The sequence below is a fragment of the Triticum dicoccoides genome, chromosome 6B, assembly GCF_002162155.2.
Source record: "Triticum dicoccoides isolate Atlit2015 ecotype Zavitan chromosome 6B, WEW_v2.0, whole genome shotgun sequence".
NCBI lineage: Eukaryota > Viridiplantae > Streptophyta > Magnoliopsida > Poales > Poaceae > Triticum > Triticum dicoccoides.
The window spans coordinates 474,327,689-474,341,654 of NC_041391.1; the positions used below are offsets into that span (position 1 = coordinate 474,327,689).

Below are 13,966 nucleotides of genomic sequence, written 5' to 3' on the forward strand. Positions count from 1 at the left end.
CGGACGCTTCATAAGAACAGATCTGCAAGCGGATTGCAGATCTACCTGTGTGAGAACCAGGCCCTTTGATTTTGGACGCGTCGAACGAAACTTTTGACCTAGAGGAAGGATTCGTTCCTTCGAGATCTGTTTGTCTGTTTTGTTGGTTTCGTTGGAGAGAGAATGATCAAGTCCATGGTTTATTACGGGAACACCTCCATCGGGGAGGTGGAGGTGTGGCCCAAGGGCGACACGAACCTGGGCGCGGCGGCGTGGGCGCGAGAGATCCGCGTGGACCGCCTTTCCCCGCCCAGCGAGCGCTGCCTGCCGCTCGCCGTCATGCACACCGTGGCGGTCGGGGCTCGCTGCCTCGTCATGGAGTCCAGGCCGCCCAAGGCCGCCGACGAGCCACCACCGCCACTCGTCGCCATGCACGCTGCTTGCCTCAGGGACAATAAGGTATCTAAATCATCCCCGGCATAAAAAAAACAAACAAAGATCAACGACAACAGATTGAGGAATCTCTGTAATCTTACATGGGAAGTTTCAAGGAAACTCTCTAATTTTACACGGAAAGTTTCAAGGAAACTCTCTAATTTTACATGAAACTTTTAATATTATTACATGGACATTTTGGAAAATCTTTTTTAATCTTACATGGACAAGTTCACCAGGACAAAACCTTAACATTTACTGCATGGATATGTATGTATGTGGACTCTGAATAAGTCAGCCGACAAAATGCCCTGATATTTTTTCCATTGCTGATGCTGACTCGAAGGAATCATTTTATAGACGGTGTTTTCTGGACTTGGACTTGCTTTTAATTCGTTCCTATCTTACATAAATAGAATCTCAACTTGCCAGTTTGATTACTGATGAGTTGGAACATTAAGTCCGATGGCTTGTGAAACACTGTTAATTTGTCTGATACTCAGGGACTTTAATTACTTGGACGTCACATCAGTTGATCACTCTAATTGAATTTGAACCTTGATTTGTTGTTTTTGGAAAGAATTTCAAGGACGTGTGAACTTACATAGACATCCATTGTAACAAGATTCTGCTGGATTCTCACTGCAAAAAACTTGACGAGAAAATTTGATTTTCAGTTTGGCAATGCATTTAATTTTGTATTTAGTAATCCACTTCTGTTAGCTTTAAAGTTGAGAGGTGCTGTTGCTTGGCTATGAATATTTCCATCCTCAACTTACTGCCTTAAGAGACAAGTGTAATTTACGTCATACTCCGATTCCATAATTCGGAATCAAATTCTTGCACTCCTGTTTGCCTAGGAACTTAAATACTTAGTTTGTTCTGTTGAAAAACATCTATCTTCATTTTTCACATTCCATTTACCTTTATTTTCTGTTTTTACTCAGAAAAAAACATTTATATGTATATACTTCTATTATTGATATTGCTCCTTTTATTTGTTTGTGCTTGCAGACTGCAGTTGTTCCGTTAGGAGAGGAAGAATTGCATTTAGTGGCAATGACATCAGGGAGAAACTTGACAAACCATGCATGTTTCTGGGGCTATAAAGTGCCATTTGGTCTGTATAATTCTTGCTTGACCATGTTAAATCTCCGCTGCCTCGGTATTGTGTTTGACCTTGATGAGACATTGATTGTTGCCAATACCACACGCACTTTTGAGGACAGAATTGATTCACTTCAAAGAAAGCTGAGTAATGAGACTGATCCACAACGCATGAATGGTATGTTAGCAGAGATCAAGAGGTACCAAGATGATAGATCTATCCTAAAGCAGTATATAGAAGGTGATCAGGTCTATGATGATGGAAAAATGTATAAAGTGCAACCTGAGGTTGTTCCACCATTGTCTGATAACCATCAATCATTGACACGCCCAGTTATAAGATTACAAGAGAAAAACATTATCTTGACCAGAATAAATCCTTTGGTATGTGATCCATTGCTTAAATTTGCTTTGAATCTTTGTTAGCAGCGGTTCTTAATCAGCATGTAGATGCATCATAATTCTAGTTTACGGTATGGCCTTTATAGATGCGTTATAATTCTACTTTATGGTATGGTGTTCATTTGACTTTCTGTTGCACACCAGGCCTCTTAAGGGTCTTCCATACATTTGTACTGCCTGGAATGTTGTGGACCTGCTTCTGTGTTCTCTCCATGGTGTGGAAGTTTCTAGCATGAATTTGCATGTGTTATATATTGGCAAAGCAATCAGTTTCTACACTATGATCTACGTGCCTTATATGGTTGCAAACAGAAGTCCAGAACTGACAGGCGGAATCCGGTTTTATTTTTGTAGATAAGGGATACAAGTGTTCTTGTCCGGTTAAGACCAGCATGGGAGGATCTCCGAAGCTACTTGATTGCAAGAGGCCGCAAGCGGTTTGAGGTCTATGTGTGTACAATGGCGGAGAGAGACTATGCTTTAGAAATGTGGAGATTGCTTGATCCAGACTCAAGATTGATTAACTCTGTTCAACTTAGTGACAGAATGGTGTGTGTAAAATCTGGTAAGCGAATTGTTTCATTTCTGGACCAAGTACTTAAAGAGCTTAATACACCGTTTGATCTATCAGATGTGCCTGTAATCAGAGGCTGTCAAGTGCAGTTTTGAAGCTTTCATTCTCCTTTGCACACATTATTTGTTATGTGATTTTCTTTCCATCCTTTGAAGTTAACATCTTATTTATTGTTTCTAGGCTTAAAAAAGTCCTTGCTAAATGTTTTCCATGATAGATCTTGCCATCCTGGAATGGCATTAGTAATTGATGATCGTCTGAAAGTTTGGGATGAGAAAGACCAATCTAGAGTTCATGTGGTTCCTGCTTTCACCCCATACTATGCACCTCAAGCCGAGGTAATGGTCGTATTAGATGTTTAATGATACTAATTACATTACCTTTTGCTTACTAATGGATGTCTTTCCTATAGGCAAACTGTTCCATCCCAGTTCTATGTGTTGCCAGAAATGTGGCGTGCAATGTTAGGGGCGGCTTCTTCAAGTAAGATTGCCATCTTTGTTAACATGATTCAGTTTAACTGTCATGGCATTCTCAACTATCAAACTAAGGCCACTCTGGGCTGCCATGTTTGTTTTTTGTGTGTGGTTAATATACAACATCTGAGGTCTTCTGGCTTCTTAACATACCTCATGGTTCAATTTACAGGGACTTTGATGAAGGCCTCTTGCCAAGGATTACGAGTGTTCTTTATGAGGATGAAATACAGGATATCTCATCAGCCCCAGATGTGGGCAATTATTTGATTTCAGAGGTGTGTCTGATAAAAGCTGATGCTTACATGCTATTTTCTCAGCATTAACAGTTCTATTTATCTTGTTTAGGATGAGAATGTTGCAGTAGTGAATGGGAACAGAGATTCACTGGCTTTTGATGGCATGGCTGATGCTGAGGGTGAGAGGAGAATGAAGGTTTGCTTTCTTACATCCATAGCCATGGGGTGCATCTAGTTAACCCACCTGGACCACAAAACCGTCTACTTCAACTCCCCTGAACCTATAAAATCAGGGTAAATAACACCTAAGGTGCTTTTAGGGGGGTTATGCTGGTGTGGATTTGTGATGTTTCCATCATGGAATCACCCAGCAAATTAAATTGTGTCAATCAAGTTTCCATCATGATGTGACAAAAAATTATCTCGCACCGGAGCCTGTGTGACAGTCCCATCCTATTTTTCATTCTTAGCCAGCTTCCATCTGCTGCTGTCCCCGTTGTCTCCCAAACTAGGGTTTCTCCCCTCTCTCACAGCCAACCGTGTCTCTGTATGCATTACATTATAATAGTAGAATACTATAGTTTTAGCTTGAACTGCTATGCTTCTCTCGTGAGTAGCTTGATGTTTAATGAAGCCATTTTGTACAGAAAACGGAAACTACAACTAACTGCATTCTGCATATATCTTCACATGCTACTTTGTGGGTGGATTTGTTTTCATGTTTGCCTTGTTTTTTCTTGCGTATTCATCTCTCCTATTTTCAGGAAGCATCTGGCAGCGGCAGTGTTTTGAATCCAACAATGGCTAACATGGTGATGCCAGTAGCCCCTAGTCAAAGTTTTGTTCCATCTTCAGTAGCGCCATTTGCACCACCTCTTGGCATGATGCCTTTGAGTAACAATCAAGTTCCGCCACCTGCATTCAGCCAACCAGTCGTTCAACCAGTTGTCTTAGATCCACTGCAAGCTTCTCCAGGTAGAGAAGAGGGCGAGGTTCCAGAGTCTGAGTTAGACCCTGACACAAGGAGAAGGCTTCTCATATTACAACATGGCCAAGACACAAGAGATCCTACACCACCTCTTCCAGCAGTACCTCCTGCACAAGTTTCAGTTCCTCCGGTGCAATCTCATGGGAATTGGTTCCCTGTCGAGGATGGCATTGGCATGAACTCAAATAATTTGAACAGGGGTTCAGCAGGGTTCCCTTCAGAATCAGATACCATGCATTATGATAAAAAACAACCACCACAGCCATCTTACTTCCATGGTGGCGATAATAATCCAGTGTCCTCCGATAGATTTAGTTATCAGAGCCAGAGGTTTCCCTCTCAGGTAGGTGATTCAAATGGAATGTTTAATACTCCTTCCGACCCATATTAGTTGTCGCTCAAGCAGATGTATCTCGCATTGAAATACGTCTAGATACATCTGTTTCAGTGATAATTAATATGGATCGGAGGTATGTGCTAATAAGACATCTACACCATGTGGTGACATACATTTGCTTGGTTCAGGTAACACATACTGAGGACCACCGCATGCTTCAGAACCATGCACCTCCAAGATACAGATCCTTTCCTGGTATGCATGTGCACTCATTCCTGGTATTGTTTTTTGTGCGTTGTGTATGACCAGCATGCAATTTTTAGGTTGTACTTTTCTGTTTTCATACTCATGTATTGTTGCAACAAATTACATAATCCAAACCTTTGGATTTAGCATCAGGGGTGTATTATTGTTCAAGGCCAGCTGGGCAGGGCATGAAAAAAGCATAGCCTTGAAAGGCCAGTCCTGCATGTCATGGCCTGAGAAACTAAGTCATGGCCTTAAGAATCTTTCTACACTTTTTTGTTGTTTTACGAATTATATACCATTTGGAATTATTTTCAGTATAGAACATTATCTTTTGTTAGGCTTTATCAGGCTTATCATTGCCTGTGATCTGAGAAGTGAGAATAGGTGCTGGGTTGGGGTGCAGGTCTACTAGTACCACGTACTTGTGCATTTTAAATGTCAAACAAGGCCCCTAATTCGTGTTCAAAATCTGCATATGATTTCTAAAAGGCCCTGAGTTCGCATTATAATTTTGCATATGACTTTACTTGCTTTCATTTTACCCACATTTGGAGAAGCAAAATAGACTTCAATGCTTGCGCGGCAACATTGTGTTTAACACTCACTGCTCCGCTTGTCATGTTTGGCATTGAGTTTTTTGTGTGCTTTACTGATGTTATGTTAGAAATAAATTGTATTATTCTTTTGGGATGGTCTGTTCTTAACTGAACTTGCCATGTTTCATCAGGTCAGAGAGACAACTTGATTGAGTCTGGACAAAGCTATGCACGAAATGTAGGTACCTCTGTTGGCATACTAGAGGAGATCGCACTGAAGTCTGGATCTAAGGTAATTTTGAGTTATCCATGTTAATGGTTCTGAATACCTATTCTAGTAGTCAATTCTGATTTTTATTTTCCTTATTTAGGTGGAGTACAGGTCAAAATTATGTGATACCGCAGAACTACAGTTCTCTATTGAGGTAAGTTTGGAACTTTCTTCATATATCTTTCACATTTGAATTAAGTAAACAAAGCAAATTTCCCTCTTGAATCTATCTGAATTTTGTAAAGCTCGTAGGATTGTATACACGTGTAATATAACATAATTTCTGGAGAGAAACTAACAACCGGCACCAAGCACCAAAGTTTATTGCTGTGTGTCAGTTCTCATCGGCTGTCTGAAGGAAAACTTCTGCTCAGGAATTTTACTTATTGTCTCCTTTACTGTGCTTGAGCTTGCTTTATTTATTCAGGTTTGGATAGTGGGAGAAAAAGTGGGTGAAGGCATTGGTAGCTCAAGGAAAGAAGCACAGCGTCAAGCTGCAGAAATATCTTTAAGAAATTTGGCCAGTAAGTTTGTGTTGCATATTTGCATTAACCTGTCCAGTTTCGTTTTCACGAATAGTATAAGATAATATGTTATGGTAACCAAGAGATTCATTTTAAATTTGAATTGTTCTTATGTTTACTTGGGGCATATATGTTCGACTGTGTGGAGTTGTTTTTCTCTTTTTAGCACCATCGAATATCTTGGAACCGGTCAACAAGTTACAAGAGTTGGCACATGATGTGGATAGTCCTCTCCTGATATGTGCATGTGAATAATTGGCATTTTAGTTTCTTGCATGACAACCTCTTGGTAGAGCTTTGTTTCTTTTATTCTTTGAGGCAGAGGCAGAAATATATATACATCTCTAGTGTTACTGTGCTCATCGTCTAGCGCATTCGTACGTTGACAACATTTTTTTTATTGATTTGCTGTGTCAAATTCACTTGCAGATAAATACCTGTTGTCTGATCCAAATAAGATGACTGATGTGAACGAAGATGGTTTCGGTAGCAATCCAAACTTTTTTGGATACTCTGAAAATACCAGGAACGATATATTGCCAGTCGCAAGCACTTCAGAGGAATCCCGATTCACAAAAACAGGGGAGAACAATTCCAGAATAACAGGAGGCTCTATTGCTGCTCTGAAGCAACTTGTAAGTACCTGCGTATTGGTTGTTTGACTCTCTGCTCATTAAACTGGTAATGAAGATGTGTGAAAACATACTGCAGTGCACAGTTGAGGGATATAACTTAGTTTTTCAAGCTCGGCCAAGTCCTCTAGATGGTTCAGGTGGCAAGGAGACTTACGCTCAGGTCAGTTAGCAGCTTCATTTCTTCGAGTTGTTTGTCCTGATATCTGCAGTGTTGACAGCATACACATTCGTTTATAAAGTAAACATATTGCCGTGAAGTCATATTTCATGATGAAAATGTGGTATCCTGTCCTTCTTTAGTATCTGGTACATCCTGATGTATCATGTAGCACTATTGGCGTGGGTCTTGTGGCATATAATTCTTTTGTTGTGAACCAGTAGGATCTCAAGCAGTTTCTTGTCTCTTGCTGATTACCATTTTTAGGGCTGATCTTATATAGAAAGGCCCCTCTCTGATAGGCTTGTCAGGCAGCCTTTTCTCTTTTGTTGATTGCCATTATAGAACTGATCTTCTATGAAAATGTTCCTGTCATAATCATGGTTAGAATTTAGTACGTAATAGATTTTGCATTAACTGCACATGAATTGTGTGCGCCTGTACGGTGATACTTGGATATATGTAAGTGGGTGTCATTTTGGTGATGGCATCAACGCTTACTTTACAGCTTGCTTAGTTTGTTTATTTATAGTTGTGCTTGAACAAACAACATTAAGGGGCAGTTATTTTGGGCAGCTTAAAAAAATAAGCTGCCTCTCCCCAGCTTAAAAAATAAGCCGCTCCCAAAATTTGTTGAGGCTTCTATATTAGTTGTCCCATAACTAGTTCAGAAGCCCCAATGAATGAGGGAGACGGCTTATAAAAAAAGCTGGGGAGGAGGCGGCTTATTTCTTAAGCCGCCAAAAGAACTGGCCCTAACTTGTGCAGCATACTTAAACTGCTTGGCCTTCGGATTTTCAGGTAGAAGTTGGTGGGCAAACTCTTGGCAAAGGAGTTGGAATAACATGGGAAGAAGCTAAGCTTCAGGTTATATACCTTACATACTGAAGAAATTAAGTTTCCCTTTTTTCTGGGATTTAAGTTCAGATTGCATAGTAGTACGCCGAGATAGTTTGGATATGTAACTACACTTAGGGTTTTAAGTTCAGATTGAATATTAGTACGCTGAAAAAGTGTGGATATGTAACTATACTTCTGTCTCGCACTTGCATGTTCCAAACAAATTGTGCTTAAGTTTCTTAGAGGTGGGGTTTACTGCTCTTTATATTTGCTTTTGGTGGCAAACTTTAGGACAGTGGATTTATATTTCTATGATAGTATGTGCTTGTGTAAAAACTGCAGAATTTCTTTAAACTTTGAAATGTGCTTATCATTTCTTTAGAAGATGGGATCCAGTAGACCCAGGTTCACTTTGCGGTATTTCAGCGTAAATGCATTTCTTAAGCAATTAAGAACCTTTTATGGTCCGGTCTGGTTATACCATGACACGCTGTATATCTGAATTAAGTTTACACATACTTTGACATCTTGTAGGCTGCTGATGAGGCTCTTGGAACTTTGAGATCCATGCTTGGTCAACTTGCTCAGAAACGGTCTAGTTCTCCAAGGTGATTGTTTGTTGGCTTTTGCATGCCATATATCTACTGTTTGGTTATTATAAGTACCTTTGCGTTTGATGTACGTAGTTAAATGAACTTCATGATGCTAGGTGGACTTGCTGGATTTTAACTGTACTTGGAGACTTCAACTTGGTTAATTAGAATTGTATCTATGGAATCCACATTTTGTTAGATTTTGTTGCCATTAAAGTACTACTATGCATACAATAAGCATGTAACAAAGTGGTAGTCCATGCATACTCAGTGCATGCTCAGTTAAGTCCTTTCAAAGACACAGATGATTTCTTCATGATATATCTTCATCAGTTGGATCAATAGCAACAGTAGTGTGCGAAGGCCTAGAGAATGTTGAGGAATTATTATTGCTGCTTAGCTTACTCAGATATATAAAGCTAGCATGACATGCCCAATCATTATTCATTTTTGACGGGCAAACAGTAGGGGAAGCCCCTACTCTATCCAATCATTATTCTGGTATGATGATGATTGTATTATAAGTAGTTTTTGCAGCTTTCCTGATTTATGTGTCCTTCGTGTTTTCTTTCATTGTTCAGTCTTGTCTATGCATTGTTTTTTAATTTTCGTATGCTTGGATGTGTACGCAATTTCCTCAGGTCTTTGGCGCCCAATTATAATAAGCGCTTCAAGCCAGATTTCCCCCGGGCAGTGCAAAGGCCTCCTTATGGTAGATATTCCAGGATTGAAGGCCATGTTCCTTGAGCAGAGTTTCAGAGAAATCAAGTGGTGTTTTCAAGAAAGGTGTGTATTGCCATGGTACATATTGCAGGAAAGGCCATTTTGGTTGAGCGGAGTGACAAAATGGATGTGTCTGGACATTGGGGTTTTAGTCACCTATCAACTTGCAAAGTGAATTCTTCCATCTGGTGGACTGCCAAGGCTTTCCTGGCTACTGGAGACAAGATGGTTTTCGAAGCGCAGAGAATTTGGAAGGCGATTAGCTGGTAAGTCATGCAGACCGTCGTGCCCTCAGATGGTATTAGTGTGGTCCTACCCCAATTGGTACGCCACACTGTTGTTGGGATTCCGAGCCGCCACACTCTCAGTTTGGATTTGCCATGGAATCCGGAGGATCGATGAGCACTGCTGGCTTTATTTGCCATGGTGCCGAGGCTCAGGTTAATGTTGTACGACGTTGTACATGGGGGTTGAAGTTGTAGAGCTATTTTTTTATCAGCAGCTGTAGTATTAGATAGATTTTATGTTGTGGCACGACGCCAGTAGCTGTTCAGTTATCAGTAGGTTAGCCATGTAGCTAATTATTCCTCTGTTTAGTCATCCTAGTCTAGTCATCTTAGTATGTTGTTTATTTGATTTGAAAGATTTCGCTCCAGAAACCATGAAAATTTTCATGGGCAATGTCTTTAGGTGGTTTTTTTTTCTGAACGGACGAAGTGGGATGGAAATAAAACCAAAGTTCCACAAGCACCTACTGTAATAGGGATGCAGGGGGACACCCGAAAATAAACTAATCGCTGCTGCTTAAAAAGCGGCATCCTTTTGTTCATATAATAACTCCCATCTTCAAAATCGGTAATCTCTTTCGTTGATCGAAATTTTGCATCGTATATTCACGCACTCTTCCAATGAAGGTGAAGTTATCGATCTTGGCTTTCGACCTGATGATATTTATCAAGCAGCAGAAGCTGGGTATTAACGCTTGTTCTGTGATCTTCGATGAAGCTTAGGGGCTGCGTAACTTCGCACGGCTATGCCAATCAGGTGCATGCCCGAGGGCATGTCGTTGCTTTCTGGAATTTCAATTTGCTCATGAGCTCAAATGCACCAACCGTGAACAGTAAAAAAGTACTAGTAAACAAAATAAAAACATTCTGATTTTTTTTACAACAAACATCGTTTTTCTAGAAAGGCAACAAACATTGTTATTTTTCTTGAAACTGGCAACAAGCATATGGTTGAATGTTCTATATACGTGCAAAAATTTGTATAGGAATAACATTCCTAATGCTCTGAATAAAAATTCAGTGCTTCAAAGTGCTTTAAAAAACAATGTTTTTAGAACATGGTTTTTGTTTCAAAAAACAATCCATCTACGGATCTACCTGGGCACGATTTCACTGTAAGTGGCCGAGGTGCAATTCGTACTACTTGTTGCCATGGAGGAAAGAGGTGACAAGCTCAAGCCAGGACGTGGTCGGTCAAGTGCATCTCCAGCTCGCGGAACGCGGCGGGCCGCGACAGCATCTTCACCACCGGCCGCATCGTGGGCTTCCCGTCGGGCGCCGCCTGCGTGCACGCCAGGCCTCCCTTGACGTATCTGAGCACCTCTGCCTCCGGGTAGTCCCTGACACTGGCGTCCACGATGTCCAGCGGCCTTCCCTCCTCGTAGAGCAGCCATGCCTGCACTGCAAGAAAGATCAACATGAGCGCCAGCAGCAACAGAGATGCCACATTCAACGGATCGGAAAACCGAAGCTAAGCGACCTGTCTCACGAGGAACGTGTCCGATCGAATCGTCTCCGAGACCCTCCGGCCGCTGATGACCTCGAGGACGAGGACCCCGAAGCTGTACACGTCGGCCTTCTTGGTCAGCTGCCCGTGCACCACGTATTCAGGCGCCAGGTATCCGCTGCAGACATGTGCAGACAACAACCACCGGTCTCTTGCTGGTTTAGGAAACGAAACGGCTCCGTGTCTGGAGGAGGAAGAAGGGCTCACGCACGTCGTCCCGACCACGCACGTGGTGACATGGGTGACGTTGTCCGGGAACAGCTTCGCCAAGCCGAAGTCCCCGATTTTGGGGCTGTAGTAGTGTAGTTTCTGCCGAGGAGGACGTTGCTTGCCTTGATGTCTCTGTGCACCATGTTGGGCTCGTGCTCCTCGTGGAGGTAGCTCAGCCCCTTGGCCGTGCCCATACAGATGTCCGACCTCACGCTCCATGGGAGGATCGCTGCTCCGCTCGCTGAACCTAGAGCTGAAATACGCACTTTTCCCTAAGTATGAGTGGAGAGCCTACGTTCCGGTATACAGGTGGTGTGAGGTCTGAAACTCTGAACTGGGTTGGGTGGGACTAACCACCTTTGAGCGCATGATCCAGGCTGTTGTTCTCCGCGAACTCATAGACCAGGATCCTATTTTGCTTCTGGACACAGCAGCCCAGCAAGCTGACGAGGTTCGCATGCTTGGCCTCGCCGATGCTTTCGATTTCTGTCAGGAATTCCTTGATCCCTTGTTCAGATTCACAGGATAGAACCTTGGCAGCAAATGCAGTGCCGTCTCCAAAGGTTCCCTACATGTGCCACATAACAGAAAACACGGCAGGGATTTAGCTCTTCGAATTTTTCCAGTTTAACTGAACAAGCGCCGAGAGGTAACAGCAATACCTTGTACACAGTTCCGAAACCACCTCTGCCTAGCTTGTTGCTACGGTGGAAGTTGTTCGTTGCTCTTCTGATCTCCTTGTAGGAGAAAAGGTGGATATTGGTTGTCCTTAACAGTCCTGCTTAGCAATTCAGGAAAAGAGAGGAAAAAAGATCAACTTTGGATATAATCTTTTCTAGAAAATAACTCAAATGCTAAGAAATCGCATCAGTAAAGACAGGGAGACAAGAGACAGTTCAATTGTTCAACCATTACCTTTGAAGTCTTCCTCGGATCTGCAAAGGCATCTCTTTATCATTGCCATGCTGCGAGCTAGCCAGAGCAGCAAGCACCTCGCCGGGCCAAAGAAACTCAGAAAATGGCCCGACTGTGGTTGCTCGTTGGGCTCCAAGGGAGATCTATGGCTTCCTGCGTCGAGCATTAAATCCAAACTGCGCAGAGACAAGAGGAAAGAGCTAGTGAGCAGCAAGCAAGCAGGAGTACTACCGTACTGGTGCTTGGAAGTGGCCCGACAAGCTCTTCACTGATAAGGACGGGAGTTTATGGCGGGGCAGAGAACGAGGTGCGATGAACGGCGTACACTACGCGCGTGTGTCCTGGCGGCTTGAGCACCTATGTGCATCAAATTCTAGATGCTGCTCCGTGCAAAGTCATTGCCAATCATAATGCCAAATGAGCCGTCCATATGCTTGAAATTTGCATGCAGACCTTTAACTGGGGAAGGTAGGAATCAACGGCGTTCAATTTGATAATCTCTTCATTTTTATATACAAGGCCATCATTTTTATGTCTACATTTGACCATTATTATATCAACAAAAAGTGAGTTATATGCCAGAAAAAGTATGTCATTGGATGCACATTTCAAAGAACTTTCTCAGGACACATTTTTTTTTAATGTCACCGGGGGGAGAAATTTTCCCCACCTGAATTATATTCATCTGTTGCCTATAGGCTTTGCAGCCTAATACAAGATAGGGTTCAAGTGAACCAGAAGTACAAGGGGTACAAGAAGGAGAAATAAAACAAAAACAACACACATACAACACATGGTGAGGGAGGACAAAACACAACCAGGGACGCCACGGGTGCTCGAACTGCAGCGGCGAGCCGGGACTAAACCATGACACTGTACCATCGACGCAATCGAAAAGCATCGGGCAACCAAGACTGCACAACGCCGCGACACCACCTGTGTCATGGGGTACATTCAAACGGTTACGCCTGGCCGAGACGACGCCACGACACCTGTGTGCCACCGGCGTAGTCGAATGGCACCACCAAGCATAGAACACCAAAAACAACACAACAAAGGGGCACCACGGGCAGTCGAACTGCAGCGGCGAGCCGAGATTAAACCATGACACTGCACCGTCGACGCAATCGAAAAGCACCGGGCAACCAAGACTGCACAACGCCGCGACACCACCTGTGTCATGAGGTACATTCGAACGGTCACGCTGGGCCAAGACGGCGCCACGGCACCTATGTGCCACCGACGTAGTCGAAGGGCATCACCAAGCATAGAACACCACAGAGCACACCCAAAAACATCACAAGACCGGAGGTTGAAGACAACGCCATCAAGATGGGAACGACGGGAAGCGTCGCCGCTGTCTCGGCCAGCAGCAGCCGGCCGACCATGGATTTCTCCCAAACCCCGGTCACATCCTCTACGCGACGAGACGAAGAGCAGCCGCCAATAGCGCGGGGTAGCGCCAAAAATGGACGGCCCCAGATCCAGGTGAATCCGATCGGCAGAGACACCGGCAGGCACCCTTGACGCCGAGGCCACCGGTGAGGAGCACCGGTGCGGCGTCCCCAGCAGGAAAGGCTACGAGACAGCGGCAGCCCATCGGAGGAACTGGGAGGTGGAGGGCTCCAAGGAGCAGGAGCCACGACGCCACCTTCGTTTGGCAAGCACGCAAAGGAGCGCGACAACGACGAACAAGGTGGGGACGAAAGACGCGACAACTGGATTTGCGGAAGACGAGAGGCAGAGCGCGCAGCAGGCGGTCGATGACGGGAGCTTGAGGGCGAGAGGCGGTGGAGGCCTGCGCAAGAGCGTGGAGCAGGGGGACACCGCGCCCAGCTCAGCAGGCAACGGCGGGTGGCACCACCGCCGAGGCAGCCCCGAGGCCAGGCCACCGGAGCCACCCGAGGGTGCCAGAAGCCCGCAGCCACGGCACGCCGGCCCGATCTGAAAGGAGGGAGTCGGCTGACCCCCGAGGAGCGGCC

General features: G+C 43.9%; 1 protein-coding gene and 1 pseudogene across 1 annotated transcript; one reads left to right on the forward strand and one right to left on the reverse strand.

Annotated features, from left to right (window-relative positions):
• The first annotated feature begins 6 nt into the window (after positions 1 to 6).
• On the forward strand, positions 7 to 9,815 carry LOC119320320 (RNA polymerase II C-terminal domain phosphatase-like 1). Its single transcript, XM_037594426.1, has 17 exons — positions 7 to 438; positions 1,429 to 1,905; positions 2,278 to 2,488; positions 2,678 to 2,835; positions 2,910 to 2,980; positions 3,146 to 3,251; positions 3,322 to 3,408; positions 3,977 to 4,543; positions 4,726 to 4,792; positions 5,514 to 5,614; positions 5,694 to 5,747; positions 6,021 to 6,117; positions 6,547 to 6,752; positions 6,829 to 6,912; positions 7,711 to 7,776; positions 8,284 to 8,357; positions 8,984 to 9,815. The coding sequence occupies exons 1-17, from the start codon at positions 163 to 165 to the stop codon at positions 9,087 to 9,089; spliced, it is 2,808 nt and encodes a 935-aa protein (XP_037450323.1). The 5' UTR covers positions 7 to 162; the 3' UTR covers positions 9,090 to 9,815.
• A 408-nt stretch (positions 9,816 to 10,223) lies between these two features.
• On the reverse strand, positions 10,224 to 12,323 carry LOC119324626 (annotated as a pseudogene).
• Between the last annotated feature and the right edge of the window lie 1,643 nt (positions 12,324 to 13,966).

What these genes read in the sequence shown, in the direction of transcription:
- LOC119320320 (XM_037594426.1), top strand. Translation starts at nt 163, where the DNA reads ATGATCAAGTCCATGGTTTATTACGGGAACACCTCCATCGGGGAGGTG. An exon ending in CACTGAAGTCTGGATCTAAG is followed by an intron (nt 5,615 to 5,693) that starts GTAATTTTGAGT and finishes TTCCTTATTTAG; the next exon opens with GTGGAGTACAGGTCAAAATT. An exon ending in ATCTTTAAGAAATTTGGCCA is followed by an intron (nt 6,118 to 6,546) that starts GTAAGTTTGTGT and finishes ATTCACTTGCAG; the next exon opens with ATAAATACCTGTTGTCTGAT.